Source organism: Emydura macquarii, unplaced genomic scaffold (genome assembly GCF_026122565.2).
Source record: "Emydura macquarii macquarii isolate MOO-44397 ecotype Brisbane River unplaced genomic scaffold, CSIRO-AGI_Emac_v2 contig_968, whole genome shotgun sequence".
Taxonomy (NCBI): domain Eukaryota; kingdom Metazoa; phylum Chordata; order Testudines; family Chelidae; genus Emydura; species Emydura macquarii.
The window spans coordinates 13,027,818-13,046,735 of NW_027131105.1; the positions used below are offsets into that span (position 1 = coordinate 13,027,818).

An 18,918-nucleotide genomic window follows, 5' to 3' on the forward strand; every position below is an offset into this window, starting at 1 on the left:
CCTACAGGGTCCAACTGCACCCCTAGCAGTTGGCTCTTCCTCTGTACCCCATCGCCCTTCTCCTGAGTGCGGACCTCAGCCAGGGGATAGGCAGAAGGCTGCTTCCACGGGTACTGGGGGCTGAGGGGAAGTGCTCGCCCTGGAGGCTGCAGAGGAAGCAATGGTCTCTCCAGGTGACCTTGCGAGCAGGGAGCAGTGCCCAGGTTTCAGCAGTTTCTCTCCTTATGTTTCTCCTCCAGGCTTCCAGCGTTTCAAGTGTCAAAGGAGAGAAGGTAATTGAAAACGACCCTGTCCCTAGCGGTGGGGTGCTGGTATGGGAGGGGCCTCTCTTGGTTTGCAAATGTCCAGTCTGTGAAATGCACTCCCAGGACACAGTGTGTTAGGGTAGGGCACAATGCAGCCGTGGGGGTCAGATACCCAGCTGGGCTGGCGAGCTGTATTGGAGGAGAGGGCCCTGCTGCATGCAGATTCTGCTCCATGGGCCAGGATGCCCACCATTGTGTTCAGGATGGCGCACTCCCATGGTGCACAAGGGATGCCCACAGAGGTCGAGGGGAGAGGCCAGCCTCTGTGTAGTAGCTTAGGGTGGGTTTGTTTTTGCTCAGTACCTTATTTGCTGCGTTCAGCCCTGGGTGAGAGAACACATCTCCTCTAGGCCACCATATTCCTGCCCTGTGTCCCCCTCCTTTCCCTTCCCCTCCATTCTGTGCCTCCCCCTGCCTGGCTATGTGTCTCTTCTTCCCTGTGGCAACTCCTGGGACCTGAGGCTTCACTCCCACTCTGCTAAAATTATCAGTAACGAAAGAGTTAAAGTTGACACTCAAATGATGTCGTTGGGCTTGAGAGTTGCGGCTCCAGTGGGATTGGCAGGAGAGCTCACCCCACTGGGCCATGGTGTCCGGCTCTCCGCAGACACAGGCAGCCATCGCTCAGCTCCTGATTGGAAGGTTCTCTGCAGTCGGGAGGGCTGGAAAGTTTATTGTAATGAAATCTGAGGCCAAGCAGGCTGGATCCCCACACTTGGAGATTTGTTTGGCTTTGCTGGGAGCAGTGTGGGAACTTCACCTGCACAGAGGCAGCTTTGGTGCTGCTTTCTCTAGAACCCCAGGCACGTTCCTTCCACCACCCCCCAACGCCTGGCCCATGTCACTTGTGGTCAGTCCAGCCGGTTCCTTTCAGTGCCATCCCATCCTGAGCCCTGCCTGCCCATCCCAACTTATCTCCTGGCTTTGTGGCTGTGTCTGTCAGCGGGCTTGTCTCTGCTGCCTGTGGGCCCTGGGAAGCAGGTGAGCAGCTCTGTCTCACCCGTGGGGGGAGGGTCAGTGTTGCGATCAGCGCTGTGTGGCTGATGGTGCAGTTTTCTCTGTTTCAGGGTGACAGAGGCCCTGCAGGAACAGAGGGGACCCCGGGTCCCAGGGGAGACGCAGGAGATAAAGGAGAACGTGTGAGTATCATCTGGGCTGTCAAAGGCATCGCACCTGCATCCAACACAGCCAGGAGCTCTGGCAGAGGCAGGCAGCTCAGTAGGGGTGCAGGGGGTAAAGCCATCTCCTGTCCCCTCTGAGACCCGGGCTCAGCTCCCCCACTTAGTGCATGGGACCCCAACTCTCCCAGCCAGCAGCCTGCTCTGGAGGGGCAGGGATGCTGCTGGGAGTGGAGACCAGAATAGCTCTTGATGCTGGAGCGGGTGGCCGCTCTGGGACAGAGGGTGCGGCTCTCATGGCTGGCTAGGAAAGGGAGTCTCTGCCTCTGGTGCTGTGGGATCCTTGACAGTTTTCGGCTCAGCAGCTGCTCTGAGCACGGTGGCTCCCCAGTGCGCAATGGCTTTGGGGCTCTTCAGAAGTTAGTCTGAAATCTGGGCCTGGGCTTGGGGCTTCCCTCTCCCTGACGTGCCTGTATAGCTCTCTGCTCTGGGCGTTTGAATCCCTCCCTGAGTGGAGGCCAGGCTCCACCAACCCACTCCTCCCTGTCCCAGCATAACATCACTAGGGGGGAGGCAGTGAGAACCGCAGACTGGCCAGGCGAGGAGCCGGGAAAGGGCTTGTCCTCCCCTCCTTGCTCTGACCTAGCTTTCTTTTTGTCGTAGGGCCCCCCTGGATTCAGCGTCCCTGGCCCACCTGGCCCCAAAGGAGAACAGGGCGACAGGGTGAGTCTTGCCTGCCTGCCTGCCCTGTGGCTGGCAGCCCCCAGCTGGCCGTGCCCAGGATCCCGGAGCAGGTGCTATCGGGACCATGTCCCACTTGTCTCTGTCCCGGGGATTGGGTCTGGCTCTGAACTCTGTCTGAGGAGGGAGTTGCTCAGTCTCCGCCCTTTGGGCTGGAGTTGCTGGGGTTTCACTGATCAGGCCGGGGATGTGCCTGTTCATAGGGGTGAGTGAAGGGCTAGAGAGCCACTGATAAATATGGAAGAAGCCCCCCATCTCTGCACGGGTGGGGGGGCCCTGGCGCACCTGTACTGGAGTGGGGATTTGGGGACTTGCACTCCCACCACCTTGTGCAAGAAGGGCCCCATCCGGCGTCTGCCTGGAGGGGCCCTGGGTCTGCTCCTGTTGCCCTTGCTGACGGGAAGGCCCAGGAGCAGTTCCCAAGGCCACGGGCGGGCTGCTCTATGTCCGCGGCCTCCCCCAAGGCCACATCCAGTGGGGGTGGCACAGACCCTGCAGGGAGCCAGTTCACCAATAACCGCCTCTCTCTTTCCGGACATCAAGGGGATTGTCGGCCTCACCGGCAAGAGTGGCCCAAAGGTAATGGCTCTGTGGGGTGAGGGGGGTGTGCAGGGAGGGGCTCCCCTGTCTGTCTGCCTGCCCGGGGGGCTGGGGGCTGTGGTGTGTGTGTGTGCCCGGGGCTCCCCTCCGCAGACTCTGTCCTGTGTGGGGAGGGGTTCCTTTCTTCTTGCACCATGTGCATGGATGCTCTATTTTGTGAGAGGAGAGGGGGGCTCTCTCCCTGCCCTGCACGTGTGGGTGCTGTGTCTGGCATACACTGTTTCTGTGGGTGCTATGGGGGGGGCTGTCTTGGCTGAGCGCTGTTGTAACCAGCTGGCTGTACATTACATTGACTCACCCTCTCCTCTCTCGGTGCTGTGATTTTTTCTCTTGCCTAGGGTGATCCAGGGGAACCCGGTGAGAAGGGGGAGCTGGGGAGACCAGGGGTCCCGGGGCAGACGGGCCTGCGAGGAAAGGAGGTAATGTAGAGGTGCTCTGGATGAGGAGGGCATGACCGGGGTGCATGGCAGGGTGCCCATAGGCAGGCAGAAGGGGCTCTTGGGGCTACCATTCTGGCTGTTGTCTTAGACAGTTCCTGTTGGTGGAGAGCCTGTTTCTGGCCACATTGATGTTACAGCATCATGGAGTTTCCATGGAAATCCTGTGCCAGATCGTCATGACAATACCAACAGGCTATTTTTGATAGGGGACCGCAGGGGTACTTCGGGGGGCTGTGTGGAGTGGAGGTGCAGTGTTGGAGGTTTGTTTGAGGGGCGGGTGGGGTTGTGTGTGGTAGAAGCATATGTCTGGGGAGGGGACTGCGTGGAGTGGAGTTCCTGGGGGTGTATCAAGAGGTGGTGTGTTCAGGGTGTTGGCGGGGGCTGTGTGGAGTGGAGGGGTGTTCCTGGGGGTGTATCGAGTGGAGGTGTGCTCCTGGAGGGACGCGGGGGCTTGTGGAGATGGAGGCATTTAGGGTGCTGAGTTTGCACATGGTGCACTGAATGGGGTGGCTCTGTGTTTTGTTTGTCTGAGAAGGTAACTGGTGACTCTTTTCTCTCCTGTGTGCTGCAGGGTGAACGTGGTGAGAAGGGTGAAGAGGGGACCCCGGTAAGTGATGGATCTGTCACTTTGTGGCAATGCCCCTCACCTGCTTGGCCACCATTGGCTTCTCCCGCCGTTCTCTTACTTCCCTCTCTTTCCCCCTCAGGGTGAGCCAGGTCAGCCTGGCAAATCTGGAGACAGGGGTCCCCGGGTAAGTGAGGGGGTGTGAGGGGTGTATCACATGGGGGGGAGTGGGGAGAACGTGGGAGGGGCTGCACGGGGGATGCCCAGGGAGTCGGGGTTGCTGGATGTGGGAAAGGACAAAGTGCTGCCACTCCACGGGACTCCGTGCAGTCGTGATCCCCTGAGCTCACGGATGGGGAGCTGCAGAACGGGCCCAGCGGAGCCCTGTGTGCTGCCTGGGGGTAGGTCACAGCAGCAGAGAGGCTGACTGTGGTGATCTCCAGAAGGCGTAACCTGGGGGAATGCTGTTACAGTGGGGTTTGGAAAGGCAGCTGTCCTTTGCCCCCATCCCTGGCAGCTGGGTACCCTCCATTCATTGGAGCCTGGCGAATTCCAGCCTCAGTAGAGGCAGCAGCACCATCGCTGCGTGTACATGAGCCTCTTGGAGGGACCTTTGTCTGGCCCCCGCTCCTCCCCAGCCCTGTTCTGTGGGTCTGGGCTCCCCAGCCTCACACTCCAGTGTGGGGGTCACCGTGGGTGCTGTGGACCCGCTCTCTCACCGGCTGTTTCTCCACCAGGGCCTGCCAGGAAACCGTGGCCTCCCCGGGGAGAAGGGTGACCAGGGAGACCCAGGCAACGATGGCAGAAATGTAAGTGCCAGACACCTCCTCCTCCCCCAGCAGCCGGCTGCCTGACCTTCCTTCCCCCTCATCGTGTCCTGTCTCTCCTTGCAGGGCAGCCCTGGAACACCAGGGGCCAAGGGCGACCGTGGGGAACCGGTGAGTAGCTGCACCCCCTTCTCCTGCCACGCTTGGAATGAAGCGTTTTGTGCCCAACCTGGGGCTGCTCCAGCCCCACACAGACCCATCTCCTAGGGGCACTGCACTAGGGTGAGGCTGGAGTCCCCACTGTCATGCCAGCAGGGCTGCAGGCAGAGCACATGGGCCCCACCCTGACCCACCCATTACGGAAATCCAGGCATGAGTGCTCTGAGGCCTGTAGGGGGATCGCCATCCTCTGAGAGGAGCCGCTGCTGGCTTGGGTGTCCATTGTACGATCCGTGCACACGCCTCTGCTCCTGTTGCACACTCACCCCACGTAAACATAGGCTTTCTCGCACGTGTGCTGGTCTGCCCTGGCCTGTGTGGTGCTGCAGGTGACTGGCCAGCACTGGCCTGTGCTTGTTCTCCTTCCAGCTCGCTCTGACCCTGCACAAGTATGCTGGGGCTCAAGCAATGGCAGCTGGGTTTGATGATCTTTCCCCTCCAGGTCTCCAGTTTGGAGCCAGCCCAGGCAAGCGGAGTTGGGAGCTGGGTGTCCATGTGCCGTGCCTGAGGTCTCGCCTCCTCTCTAGCTGGCAGTCTCAGCACGGTGCCCAAAGGCTAGGTGGTCCCCAGACATGGGCCAGGTCAGGGAACAGAGGCAGCATGGGGAAGCTTACACCAGTGACCATCCCTGAGCAGCTGGTTCTGGCTATGGGAACCCCCCAGTACAGCTTCTTGACTCAGGAAGGGGTGTGGAGCTCAGACCCCGCTTTGTCTCCATGCCAGTGGGGGGTGGGCAAAGCTTTGTTCTGCAACAAGGTGGTTTGGAGCCCTGCAGAGCTTATTTAGGGGGCTTCTCCCCCCCATCCTCTCCATGGGGTGCTGCTGTGTCTCTCCTGCCCATGTGCCACAGGATGTGTCTGTGCAGATGTCCTAGGGGCCTCCATTAATGCTGGGTTCTCTCTTCTTCTCCGCAGGGGCCGGCTGGACCCCCAGGACGAATTGTAAGCTCAGCATTTCTTTGCCCCTGCCCTGGTTGTGTTGGGTTTGTGCCCTGGGCCCCATAGCATCTGACCACTCTCTCTGCCCCACAGGTTGATTCAGGAGCAGGAGGAGTAGCAGGAGAGAGAGGCGAGAAGGTAACGCTGCTGCACTCAGGGCTCTTTCCTACCTCCTGGGGACTGCCATGCTCTGGTACCACTCAGGACTCGGCAGCATGGACCATGCCTGCCCTGCAGAGAGTCTGTCCCGAAGTGGAACCGCTCCCTCCCTGCCTGGCAGGGGTACAGGGGAGCACCTGGGGAAGGATACAGGACAATCTGGTCCCCGGGGAGTGGCAGAGCAGGTCCATCCACTGGAAAGCACTGAACATCTGCGATCCTACATCTAACCTGCTCTGATTGGCTGTTTCCATTTCAGGGGGAGCCAGGGGACCCCGGAGAGGATGGGATGAAGGGTGCGAAGGGTGAGGCAGGGTTACCTGGCCTGCCTGGAGAGAGGGTAGGTGCCAGTGACCAAGAGTATGTCTCAGGATGTGCCACTTGGAACTGCAGTGCCCTTGGATTGAAAACCTCTGCAAGCTGAACACTAAGGGAGGGACGGGGGGCGTGGCAAAAGGAGCTGGGGGTGTGGGTGTAGCTCTTGGGAGCATATAATAAGGGCAGCTGTCTGGCAGAGGGGGGGTGTCTGCCAGGGGAGCAGTGAATGTGGGGAGGCTGCATTGGGAGGAGGGTATATTGCAGGGTTGGGGAGTTTGTGGGTCTGGATTTGGTGCACATAAGAAGGGTGTCCCGTGGCTGGGAGCGTGCTGGGGGCTGGTGCACATGTGGGGAGAATCTGCACAGGGAACTGGTTCGTTTCTCAGGTATTCATGTGGTGTGGGGCAGGGTGATGTGTGTACGGGGGGAAGTGGGCCCTAGCCATCTTCTCCTGACGCCCCTTGAGCAGAACCATCTTTTTCCTTTTGCAGGGGATCGAAGGCCCCCGAGGCCCCCCTGGAGCTCGGGTGAGTCGCCGTTCCCTTTCTTTCTGGAGTGATGCAGTGCATCCCACTTCCCCCACAAGTGCTGGGGAGCTTTGGCCAGCTCCGCCCCTCACCTTGTGACCATAGACTCTAAGGTCAGAAGGGACCAATATGACCATCTAGTCTGACCTGCACAACACAGGCCACAGAACATCACTAACCACTCCTGTAATAGACATCTAACCTATGAATGACTTATTAAAGTCCTCAAATCATGGTTTAAAGATGTCAAGGTACAGAGAATCCACCAGCAAGTGAGCCCTGCCCCATGCTACAGAGGAAGGTGAAAAAACCCCAAAGCCTTTGCCAGTCTGCCCTCAGGAAAAATCCTTCTTCAAGTGCTTGCTCATGTCAGTTCCAAGCAGGCGTGCGCACACGATGTGCACAGTCATCGGATTTTTCCCCAGCAGTACCCATCGGATCAGTGTAGGCACCCCCTGGAGTGGCGCCTCCATGGCACTGTATATAGGGGCCTGCCGACCCGCCGCCTCTCCAGTTCCTTCTTACTGCCCGTGACGGTCATTGGAGCTTCGGTCTTCTTGCTTCTGCAAGCATTCCACGTGTAGCTCTTTGCGGTTCCTGTAAATAGTTAGATAGTTAGAGTTAGTCACCGTTTTTTCTAGTTACGTAGTTCTATAGATAAGTGTTTAAGTATTAGTTAAGGAGTTCCCCTGTCTCTGGGACTCCCTTCCCAACAGTTACAGAAGGTAAGTAACCGTTTTTTCCTTCCTGACCCCAAATATGGCGATCAGTTAAATCCTGAGCATGTGGCCAAGACTCACCAGCCAGACACCCAAGAAAGAATTCCCTGTAATAACTCAGAACCTACCCCATCAAACGTCCCATCACAGGCCAGCCGTGTTCTCTTCTGTTTCATAACCTACAGGGAGACCCTGGAGACCGAGGCCCTTCGGGAGAGAAGGTAAGAGCCTCACTTCTATGTGATGTGCCAGGTTTGCTTATATGCAGCATGGGGCAGGTGGGAGGGTTTCGCTGGGGTGAATCGGGGTCGGGGGCCCATTGGGTTGTGCCATGTCTATAAATGGAGCTCTCACTAGGACATGCAGCGGGCAGGGCCTCCTTGCCTCGTTTGTGGGGGTGGAGAGATGCATCCCTGCTGCTTAGCCTGTGCCCGCAATCCCAAGTGAGGGTGCAGAGTGAAGTGTGCCCATCTGCATAGGGCAGGACAGGGGCATACAATCTGAGTGCCAAGGGACTGGCCTGCATCACTGTTGCAGAAGGAGAGGGAGCCCCAGGCCGGGGAGAAGACGTGGGTCTGGAAGCCAGAGCATGAGAATTGGGGACTCAGGTTGGCGTGGAGAGGTCACGACTTCTGATCAGGAGCAGCCTGGAGGGAGCAGAGCCCAGCCAGGGGCTGGGAGAAAGCACTGCCATTCAAACAGTGACGGGGACAGGCCCAAGAAGGTTCCCTGGGGGCCAGAGACTTTTGGGCTGGGTGATGAAGTGGCCAGAGAGCCAGAGCAGGTGGGGAGAGGGGAATTGTCCCATTCCTAGGCAGCAGCCCAGCTGCCATGCTTGCTTGGGGAGGAGTCCCATGCAAATGGGCCACTTGAATGCAGCACTAGCACCTTGTCTGTCACAGACATGACCATGTCTGTGCCCACCCAGCAGCATGGGTCTCTTTCCATGGGACTGAAAATACCAAGGGGAGGAGCTGGGTTGAGATGGGAGGGAAAGCCAGAGGGGCTGTGCTCGGGGGACACTGCCTGGGCTCCTGCCACCCCGAGATGCCCCATTCCTCCCTCCCATCTCCCCATCCCCAGTGCACCGATCCGTCACTGACAGGGTCCTTATTTCTGCGCTGCACCATCTGGGCTCCCAGCTAATGCTCCTGACTGCCCCTCGGTGGACTCTCAGGAGAGAGGGGGAGGTAGGAATGGGGGAGCCTCGGTAGGAAACCTTCACTCCCTGGCTCTCTTTCAGGGAGACCGAGGTCCACCAGGGCTGGATGGCCGGAACGGGATGGACGGCAAACTTGGACAAATGGGCCCTGCAGGGCAAAGGGTAAGTGTGGCCTGGTTGGGGGACTCCAGTCCCTCTGCAGTGAGGCTGCCCTCTGAAGGGCCTGGGTGAGGCTCTGCTCCCTGAAAGGAGAACCGCTAACCGCAGTATCGTGTATTGCCAGGCCCTGCTAGCCATCTAACACGCCCCGATAGCACCGTCATCCGACAGCAGCCTGTCAGGTGCCTGCGACACTCCTTCCCCAGGCTCCAGGACCCCAGCTGTAGCTGAAGGAGCTGGCTCATTGTTGAGGGGTGCGGAAGGAAGGGAGGAGAAGGCGCTGCCTAGCAGGGCCATGGGGGGCTCTCCGCATACAGACCTACAGCGGCCCCAGCCATGCGATCGCACCCTGGAGTTACCCCCCAGGGTGAGGGGAAGGTGCAGCCTCCATGGAGACCCACCCAGTCCTTGGCCTCTCTGCTGAGATGTCAAGAAGGGCACCAGTTAGAGCCAGTTGCGATGGTGGCTCAGCAGTGTGGGCACCTGCCCCTTAGGACATGGTTGGAGACCATCAGCTCGTGTCACGTCAACCACAGAGCCCATCGGATGGAGCCTGAGCTGGAGCTGAGTCAGTGCCTAGAGGCCGTGCAGGGCCCTGGGCTGCTTCATGTCCATGCCCCATGAGCGCTCACTCCCAGCCTGGCTCGGGTGCTGCTGGCTTGCCCTCTTCCAGTGAGTCAAGGGCCCCTGGTAGCCGAGGTGCCTGTGCTGGTGGTGACCACTCCTGCTTTCATGCCGTAAGGTGAGCTAGGCCTCTCCGGAGCCCCCAGGGCAGCACCCTGACATGGGGGTGGCCAGGCCCTAGAGTCAGGCCTGAGCCCAGCCTCGCTCATCATGGCCATGTTCTCTTGTTTTTCTAGGGTGACCCAGGCAAGCAGGGGGACCCCGGCCGAGATGTAAGTATGGAGTCCCTGATCCTGAGGGGTGTCAGGTCACATGAGGCAGGGGGCTTACCCATCCCCCCTTTCCCTGGGCCCCCCCAAATCTCATGCACGGGGCCAGTATCTGAATAATGCTGCCAGCAGTGCCCCAGGGATCGCCAGAGCAAAGCACGGGTTCAGCTAGCTCTGTGCCCCACCTCCCTGTCACAGGGGTCCATCCATTCCAGTAGCCTTTCTCTGACCAGCAACTGAGGCTTCATTTTGCCCCTAGGGCCCAAGGCCTTGAGCTGTTTGTTGAAATCCTGCTCGTGCCAGAGCTGCCCTGGAGACTTTGTCGAGTCCCTGGCCCAAGGGTATTGCCTGCCCCTGCAGAGTCACCAGTCCGTCTCTCCCTGCTTTGCTGACCTGCTGCCCCTTGTGTCTGCTGTGAGGAGGGCTGGGGGCTGCCTGTGACCCAGCCGGGATCTGCCTCTCACCTGATCTTCTATTGTTACAGGGGCTGCCAGGCCTGCGGGGGGAGCAAGGTCCCCCAGGAGCCATGGGCCCCCTGGGACCACCAGGCTTGACTGTAAGTAGCTTGGTTGGCTTTTGCTGGCCATCCTCATCAGCTGTTCCCAGCACCCAGCTGTTCCCTGGCAATGTCTCCCTGCACTGGCAGGGCCCAGCTAACCCACCCCCTGCCTTGCTTCTCTCTCAGCGGTTTCCTTATAAGGCCACTCCTGCTCTCTGGCTGCCTCCCATCAATGGGCCCCACGCACCCTTAGATGCCTGTCATGTGGGGCTGTAACACTTCCCCACGTGCTCTGGGAGGCTGTTCCCAGGACTCATACCCAAGTCTGATGTGAGGTCTGCTTGCCCAGCCCTTCCTGATCTCCCAGGCAGGTTCGGGGCAGCCCTTAGCTTCCAGCGGCTCCATTTGGCTCATTGCTCTGTCAGCTCGGCCCATGCTGTAACCCTGGGTCTAGCTCTGCTCCGGTCGGCTGCCTGGTCCTCTTGGCTGTCACTCTCTGGGCAGGGCTCCCAGCAGGGGCAGGTATCCTGACCCAGCCTCCCCTAAGAGGCAGCGTTGGACTCCAGCCGCCCTGCTGGTCAGGATGAGCCCAGAGGGGACCTGCTACTTCCTCAGGCACATGGAAGGCCCCCGGCTCTGCTAACGGCTCATGCTTCCTTCCAGGGCAAACCCGGAGACGACGGCAAACCCGGCCTGAATGGGAAGAATGTGAGTAGGGGAGCCAGCCCCCGCTGGCAGAGGGCAGCTCCCGGCTGTGGCAGGCCGGGTCTCTAGGCCTGACGTGCAAGGACCTGCCTGGCCAGAGGGAGCAGCCCTGGCGATGGGGTGGAGATGGAGGAAGATGAAGATGTAGGGTCTCCAACACTGTACAGAACGCAGGCAAGGGGGTCCCTGGGCATGGGACAGGGAAGGGGGCATCCTTTACCAGCTCTGGTGCCCCCCTCCACCTCCAACAAACCAAATATTGGCAACCCCTGTAACAGGTCCTCAGCTTGCCAGGAGCTGCCACTGATGGACTGTCAAAGGAGCACAACAAAGGGCTTCCCGAACCCCGAGTGTGGGCTCCCCATGCGGGGCACCCCAGTGCCCGCCATCTCCCTGCTGCCCACTGTTCCTCAGCTCCACTAGCCCTGAGGGAGCCCCTCCTGATGCAACACTGTGTGGGAGATGTCAGGAGGGCTGGGTGACCCGAGGGGACGCACTAAGCTCCCCAGCGTGGAGCTGTCTGTCTGATCTGGGATCTCTCCCGCTAGTGCTTAGGCTCCATCTGGAATGGGGCATTGACTGTTGGTTTCTATCCCCTAGGGAGAAGATGGGACCCCAGGAGAAGATGGGAGGAAGGTAATGAGCTAAAGGCCTTCTCTGTCTTGGGCTAGCCAGCCCCCTTTGCTAACCAGGCCTGTGAGCAGCCTAACAGGCGGGGAACCCGGGGGGACAAAATCCCCTCCTGCCAGGCACCTCTCACCATGCACTTCCTGCGGGAGCGGGAGCTGCCTCCAGTGCCAGCAACTGCTGCCCTGAATGCAGCTCCGTGCTGCGCCAGCTCTGCTCAGCCAGCAGGAGGGGTGGGCCTGATTTTACTTCCTCCCCACTAAGTAGCGGTCCCAGACCTTGCTGGCTGCAAGGGAAGGACCATTGGGAAGACAGACCCAGGCTATGGGTGAGGGTTCCTACCCCAGTGGCTGGGTCTTGCCCGAGTCACCTGGCTGTCTCATTTTGAAATGGAATGAGGCTGTAATGTAGCCATTTTCTCTCGGCTTTTCCTGATTAGGGGGATAAAGGAGAAGCTGGAACCCCTGGCAGAGATGTAAGTACCTGCGATTCATCCCCTTTTCCCCCCCGCCCTGGATTTGTCTCAGTCACAAATTGCCCCCCAGTCTAGGGGCTCGGCTCAGGGACTGTCTGTGTTTGGTGGCTCCACATGTGACTCCTCCATGTCCTGCCTATGCATGTCACTGAGGGCCCTTCTCTCTGCTCCGATAATCCGTCCCACTGGAGGCCACACCGTCTGGATGGTGCCAGTGGCAGAGACCCCGTCTAGCGAAGCTGGGGTCGACTCTGGTGTGTCTCCCCGGATTGGCAGGCAGGGCTTTGTCGTTAATGACCCAGTGCATCATTGCTTTTCAGGGCATCGTGGCCTTTACCCTCTGGCTGGGGATGGAAGTGCAGGCTGCATCCTCAGGCCACCCCCCCCGCCCCCCCGACACCCTGTGTGAGGGTGCTGCACTCTCTGGCCTGTGCTCCCTTCACCAGGGAGGCTAGCGTTTAGATGGCAGGATCTGCTTTGCTGGAAAGGCAATAACTGAGCGGTCCCAGCTCTGGCTAATGGTGGGACTGGGACCTCAGTAACTCCATAGCTGACAGGCCCTAGTTGTTTTGTGGATTCCATTTTTGGCACCTCCATTAAAGCGTCACTTAGCAATGCTGACCTGCTCCCAGCCGGTGCTCCCACCCACGGCAGTGGTGATAGTGCTGGGGAGGTACATGCCTTCTGCTGGCACCCCAGGGCATGGTCACCCGTTGCCAGTGACGGGCCTCTCAGCAGTCGTCTGGCTTTATGGACCTGTCGGTGGGGCCGTCCAGCTGGGTGGGTTTGGGGGCGATCCCAAGAGGAAACAGCACCAGGCGGTGATGCGTCTGTTCTTCTTTGGCAGGGTCCTGAAGGCCCCAAGGGCGAGCGAGGGGACCGTGGGGTGCCAGGCCCCTTGGGACCTCCTGGCGTCCCTGGTGTACCTGGGCAGGTTGGACCCCCAGGCCAGGTGTGTAACTTCCAGTGTAATGCTCCTAATACCAGCTGCTTGGCATGGCTCACCATGCCCACTGCCACTGGGGAATGGAGCCCCATAGCCAGCCCGGGAGCTGGGGGCAGGGAGAGCACTGGTGCTGTTTACTGATGGAGAAGCGGCGAGACAGAAAGAAGAGGAGACTGGCCCAAAATCACACTGAGATCAGAATCTGGGACTCCTGTCTCCCAGTTCCTGCTCTAGCCATTAGGTGACATGCCCATGGCTGAGCTGGGAATACAGACCTGGCCATGTCCAGCCTACAGGATCTGGACAGCAGAGTAATGGCTCATTGTGCCAGGGCATTGATACCCTGGGTCCCTCTCTGAATCCCTGGGGAAATCCTGTTCCTCTCCACCTGCAGCTACAAGCTCCTTCCAGCCCTGCCAGAACCCTTGGGACTGGACTCCTGATCATACGACCTGCTCCCTGCTTCAGGGGCCAGATGCCCAGGGCAAGGGACGTATCCCATCTTGAGCTGGCTCCTCCTCCCAGTCCCAGTGCCTGCAGACCCCACCCATTGGCAGCGAAGCCACTCTCTCCCTCAGCTCACAGGTCCAGGGTCTGCTGACATTCCCTCTGTACCTTTCAGGGTGCTCCAGGCCTTGCCGGGGCTGCTGGACAAAAGGTGAGTGTCTGTCTGTCTTTCCTTGCCCATGTCAGTCCATTGGAACTCATTGGCAAGTCCTGTTATCACTGAACCAACAGAGCATCACGGCCTCTCCTGGCAGACCCCCACTCGGAGAGGGGCTGGCTTGCAGTCCCAGATCACCGAGCTCTGGGCCCTCGAGGATTAATCCTGGTTGGAAGGGCTGTGAGTTCCCTGAGCCCTGCTACCCACTGGGCCAAGCTGGTGGGTGTTGGTTTGTGTCTGTGATCTTTGGGGGAGCTAGGGGCTAGGAGAGACTAAGGTGCTACCTCAGTGACCTATCTGGAGAGCAGTGGGGCCCACGTGTGGATGGCAGGGGAGCTCTGCCCATGTTCTATGGGGGCCATAGGCTTTGCAGTCAGCCAGTGGAGGGTTCCCAGCTCTGATCCATGTCTGACCCAGACTTGGTTCCAGGGAGAAATTCTCTGGGGCTGCAGAGCCCATGTGCTGGGCTAGCTGGGCGTGACGCTCGGGTTCGTCTGTTCACCCTTCTGTCTGGGGAAGGAACTGGGATATCTGCCGTTCCCCCTGCACCTTGGCACTGTTCCTCCCCAGGGTATCACTTCAGCCTGGGCGTAAGTGGGGGCTCCTCCAGAAAAGTCAGGGCTGAACTCTTCCTCCAGTGTGTTGCTCTCCCATTGCAGTGCTGCAGGGGGCCCTGATGCCTCTTGTTCTGTTTCAGGGCGACCGAGGAGATCCTGGATCCAAAGGAGAACAGGTGAGTACCCAGCACTGCCTGGCATGATCTGCCAGCACTGAATCCTGCTCCCCTCCCAACTGCAGTGCCCTTTGGGGTGGGCGGGGAACCCAGAGCTTGGTCAGCCCCATTGTATCCTCTCTGAATGCAGCTCCACAAGCGGAGGTAAACAGACCCTGGCTAGTCACTGCCACTTCCCGTGTGCTCTGTGGTTCTGTGCCGGCCGAGTCCCCTCTGCTGCAGAATGGTGCCCTGCAACCTTCTTTTCTCATTGCCAAGGGAGCCTGCTCCTAGCCCTGGTGGCGGTGAAGAAATGCTTGGGAGTGTGACCTGAGTGTAGCCAATGCAGCAATGCCGGCCTGACAGAGCTCTGCCCCACTCATCTCAGTCCTGGGTTAACTCTGGCACTTAATGAGGCCGATTTAATAACTCTCAGTTTAGTGTTTCTTCCCCTGCTAATCATTTTTGCAGAAAAACCCATCTGAGACTTTTACTATCTCACCGTTCCAAGCCACCTGCCCTGGAGCTGACCGCCTCAGCTGTCCGATTCTCCAGCTTGCCCAATGGCTTTGCTGGGGTGGCTCCGTGTTAATACGAAAGCCTGCAGCCCCGTGAAAACCGGGGCAGTGTAAAATGGACTTTCCTGTCCAGATAGCTAACCCAGTGTGCTGTGTGCTCCCGGGTGTCCCTGGGGGAGAAGTCACTGGTGTGCCTTCCCTGTGGCTGATGGGCTAACTCAAGTCCCCTGGGTGGTTCAGTCAAGCGCTCGTGCCCTTTCTGAGCATCAGTGACACTGCTGCAGAATTAGCAGACTCTGGCTGCAGATTTTTGGCCCTGCTTGCTGCAGAAGATGAAAGGTTAAAGAAAGTGACTGGCCGTGTTACAAAGGCAGTTGTCCTGGGTCTGTGTGTGACCTACAGTCCCAGGGAGGGCGCAGTAGTGACCTGTGAGCAGCATCCTCACACTAACGGAGGGGTGAGATCTCAGCCCCGTCATCCCAGATGATGCAGAATTCTCTCTCCCCCAAATTCACCACATCAGCCCCGCTAGCTCCTGCTGCGTCCTCCCTGGGCTTTCCATGTGACGTGGCCAGGTGGGCAGTGAGCAGAGCTGGTCTAACCTGGTGTCGCTCTGCTTCTTCTCATGGTGACTAGGGCAGACCTGGGGAGCCTGGAGTGCGTGGTGATCCTGGGACGGTCTCGGTAAGTCACTGTGGGGGTCAGTCCCATCCATCTCAGAGCCACTTACACCCCCAAAATAACCTGGGAATCTGCCTCTGCAACCAGTTCCATCCTGGCAGCAATGGGGGAGAGGGTTACGGTCCTGGGGTCTCAAAGCTGGCAGTGATGGGGGTTGGGGTAAAGCCTGGACAACCCTGGAGGGGGTGGGAGTTTTCCGTTTTCTGCCCCTATTTTTGTTGTTCTCATTGTCTTTCCTTTGCTGTTCGTAGAACGTTGAACGTGCCCTGGAAGCCTATGGGATTAAGGTACAAAGCAAAGCAACGGCCAGTTCTGTGCACTGGGCATCTGTGAAGGGGGAGGAGAAACATTAGACTTGGCGTAGGGGCACTGTCCCTGGCCATTGGGTAACCAACAGGAGGGAGGCTTGGGCACTGGTTGGGGTGGGTGAGGTGCAAGGGGAGATTGGGATATAGGGGGGATGCCAGAGCCCTGGCTAACAGGTTCTTGAGTGGGGGAGGCCAGGGCCCAAGTGGGCAGACAACTGAGAGGGAAGGCAGAGCCATCGAGCCTGAGTTGGGGGGAAGGTTGGGATCCTGGCTGGTGCGCCTGGTGAAGGAGTGAAGGCTGAGGGTTTCCAGCCACTAAGCCATGGGGCAGTGAGGGGAGGCCAGGGGCTCTGGTTGGCTGCTCCCTGGGATCCCAGCTCTGTTGCTGGCAGGCTTTAGGCAGCGGTAGGCAATGGCCGCAGGGTGTTACGATGGGGTCGTTCCCGTATGTGCCTGGGGGAGAAGTCTCTGTGTGATGGTCAGACCTACCATTCCCTCTGTCCCTGCTACTGACCTTTCCCCATCACAAGTTACTACCCATCAAATCATGGGTTCCCAGCACATCTGTCTGCTTTCATCAGGGGACCCTATTCTAGTGTGATGACAGAGTGGTGGGATTGAGAAGCGCTTGCCCGGGGCTGCGTGGACTTTTCCAGTCGTCTCTCTGTCAGGGTGCTCAGGGCCTGGATAGATTCACCCTCCCACAATCCAGGATCTGAAACTTCCATCATTTCCCCACTGTTGTGATGAACACGTTCTGTCTCTCTCAGATTGCCTCGCTCAGAGAGATCACTGGAGCCTATGATGGGAGCACCGATCCGTTCCTGCCTTACCCTGACCGCAGGAGAGGCCCAAAGGGTGATAGGGGGGACTCAGGGGAGAGGGGACCTCCAGGCAAAGAGGTGAGGTTGAGCCATCAACTGGGGCTTGGGTTGGGGCAGGTTCCCCTGGGGCCTTTCTGCTGCCCCTTGTGGGCGAGGGGTCAGCACCCAGGAAAATTAAACACTGCCCTTCTTAGGGGTTGTCCTGAACCTGGTCCCAATGGGCCCCACTTCAGGCCTGGGTTAAACCAAGCATCTCTGAGTCCCTCGGTGCTCAGGGCCAAGCAAACAGCACCTCAGGTTCCTTCTTTCCTCGGGAGAGGAGGCGCGTTGAATCCCCAGCCCCTTCTCCTCAGGACTCACACCCCATGGCTTTGGAGGCCCCTGTCTCCAGGAGAAGATGGGGGGGAAATCCCGGTGGCTTTAAACAAATGGGCTTCCTGGTTCTCTCTATCTCGGAGCTCAGAGATGCAGTGAAACTCAGCAGCGTCTCCACTGGGGAGCTGCCTTCCCTCACTGGGGCTTTCTGACTGGGCTATCCCCCTGGCCCTGAGGCAGGGCGTGTGCTGCCATCACATTCCTGTAGCACCTGCAGCCCTAGTCTGTCAGTGCTGCCCAACGCCAAATGAGACGTTCCTGCCTCACGCGCCTGGTGCTCCCCTGGCAACCAGCACTGACCTGGCCTCTTGCTGGCCAGAGACTGAACTCCCTGCTTGGCCCTAAAGGGCTCCCTCCAAGCCAGGGCTGAAACCCGTTGGCAGGGGCAACGCATGAAGGAGGCTTGCCCATCCAGTAGCAGGCTGGTGTGTGGCTAGCAGCACTCGGTCTCCAGCACCGCCCATCCAGCCCCAAAGCATGAGCTTCCCCATCACTTCCCCTCACCTGCCAGAGCCAGCCTGGGACTAGCCGAGTGGTGGTGTGTTTCCTGCAGGGCGTGATGGGCTTCCCTGGAGAGAGAGGGCCCAAGGGTGACAAAGGAGACCAAGGCCCTGCTGGGCCCCAAGGCCCCATGGGACGTGCTGTCGGAGAGCGAGGTCCGGAAGGGCTGCCGGGCCAGGCAGGAGAACCTGGCAAGCCAGGAATCCCCGGGGTGCCGGGCCGGGCCGGGGAGCTCGGAGAGGCTGGCAGGCCTGGTGAGAAGGTGAGTGCGACCTAGAGAAGAGGAAACAAGGACTGGAAGGTCAGGGGTGGCCAGTTGTGCAGCTGGCCCAGTACATGAAGCTGCTGGGGGATGGGATGGGGATGCAGGGGCTTGCCTCCCACCTAAGGATGTGGTGACTCCAGCCTGCCATGGCTGCTATCTCTGGCTCAGCCAGTGCCCGTGAGTGGGAGCAGCCCAGGGACTTGGAGGCCTTTTGGAAGAGTCTGTGCAGGGGGAAAGGGTCCTCTTGGGAAGACTCTGTGCTTCATGGTGACCAGATTCTTGGTTCCCAGGCGAGGACTTGAGCTGCTTGGGTCCCCTCATCCCCGTCTCTGGATCCCAGTGAGACGGGGAGGGAAAGAGGGAACAGAGCCAATACCCGGAGACAGCTCTGCTGACCTGCCCCCCCCTTTGCTTTGCAGGGCGATCGGGGCGAGAAGGGAGATCGGGGAGAACCGGTGAGTGAGGCCTGGCCCCACCAAGCATGTAGCCCACTGTACCTTTCCATATCATGCACTCTCCGTAACTGGCAAATGCGCCATGATCTGGATCTCAGTGGGATCTGAGGCAGCTGTTATTGCCCAAGTGTGTGTGTGCATCCGAGATTGCCAGTAGGGGACACGGATCCCCTGACTGGGGGGCGTCAGGGTTATTCCATGGGGGTGCAGGGGCTGTCAGTTCCATGTAGCCTCCGGCCATGGGGCTAGATTCCAAACACCAGGGGTGGGGGTGCTGTCTCCTGTGCCCCCCACACATGTCACTGATGATTTAGGGTCCAGCAGCTCCTTGTGTAGCCCCACCCTAAATCCAGCAGGAATCCGCAGGGCACACGGAGAAGTCCCCGGGAGGCTGGCACGTGCACCAGTGGGGGAAGGTATTTGCTGGTGCTAGCGGTACCATTGTCCACCCATGCTGTGCTTTGGGCCAGCAGGTGAAAGGGCTGGGATCAGAGACAGCGCCCATAGCCCTGAAGGAAGGAGGCCCCAGCATTTACAGTGGGGCACAGAATGGAAGCTCTTTGGGGTATGGGGCCTGGACTACGGTGGGGAGTACAGGGCCAAGAGATGCATAAAGGACAGTCCCTCGCCCCCTCCCAATCTTGCCCCCTTGGGGTGCTGCTGCAGGGTCAGTGTACAGGGCCTGCCTTCTGGAGCTGTGGGTGTGGAGCTATGTATCCCCTGGGGATGGCTT

The 18,918-nt window shown here is 59.3% G+C and overlaps 1 protein-coding gene across 1 annotated transcript in view; it reads left to right on the plus strand.

Moving 5' to 3' along the window:
• COL7A1 (collagen type VII alpha 1 chain) overlaps window positions 1–18,918 on the plus strand; it is a 92,491-nt gene that overhangs the window by 41,430 nt on the left and 32,143 nt on the right. Inside the window, exons 50-77 of the mRNA XM_067544413.1 lie at window positions 240–272; window positions 1,373–1,444; window positions 2,087–2,146; window positions 2,708–2,743; window positions 3,103–3,183; window positions 3,776–3,811; window positions 3,912–3,956; window positions 4,507–4,578; window positions 4,663–4,707; window positions 5,670–5,696; window positions 5,787–5,831; window positions 6,112–6,192; window positions 6,662–6,697; window positions 7,602–7,637; window positions 8,660–8,740; window positions 9,598–9,633; window positions 10,115–10,186; window positions 10,793–10,837; window positions 11,435–11,470; window positions 11,901–11,936; window positions 12,784–12,888; window positions 13,505–13,540; window positions 14,244–14,279; window positions 15,413–15,460; window positions 15,709–15,744; window positions 16,536–16,667; window positions 17,518–17,727; window positions 18,150–18,185. Of these exons, the coding sequence (XP_067400514.1) occupies window positions 240–272; window positions 1,373–1,444; window positions 2,087–2,146; window positions 2,708–2,743; window positions 3,103–3,183; window positions 3,776–3,811; window positions 3,912–3,956; window positions 4,507–4,578; window positions 4,663–4,707; window positions 5,670–5,696; window positions 5,787–5,831; window positions 6,112–6,192; window positions 6,662–6,697; window positions 7,602–7,637; window positions 8,660–8,740; window positions 9,598–9,633; window positions 10,115–10,186; window positions 10,793–10,837; window positions 11,435–11,470; window positions 11,901–11,936; window positions 12,784–12,888; window positions 13,505–13,540; window positions 14,244–14,279; window positions 15,413–15,460; window positions 15,709–15,744; window positions 16,536–16,667; window positions 17,518–17,727; window positions 18,150–18,185 (1,650 nt within the window). The remainder of the gene's footprint in view (window positions 1–239; window positions 273–1,372; window positions 1,445–2,086; window positions 2,147–2,707; window positions 2,744–3,102; window positions 3,184–3,775; window positions 3,812–3,911; window positions 3,957–4,506; window positions 4,579–4,662; window positions 4,708–5,669; window positions 5,697–5,786; window positions 5,832–6,111; window positions 6,193–6,661; window positions 6,698–7,601; window positions 7,638–8,659; window positions 8,741–9,597; window positions 9,634–10,114; window positions 10,187–10,792; window positions 10,838–11,434; window positions 11,471–11,900; window positions 11,937–12,783; window positions 12,889–13,504; window positions 13,541–14,243; window positions 14,280–15,412; window positions 15,461–15,708; window positions 15,745–16,535; window positions 16,668–17,517; window positions 17,728–18,149; window positions 18,186–18,918) is intronic.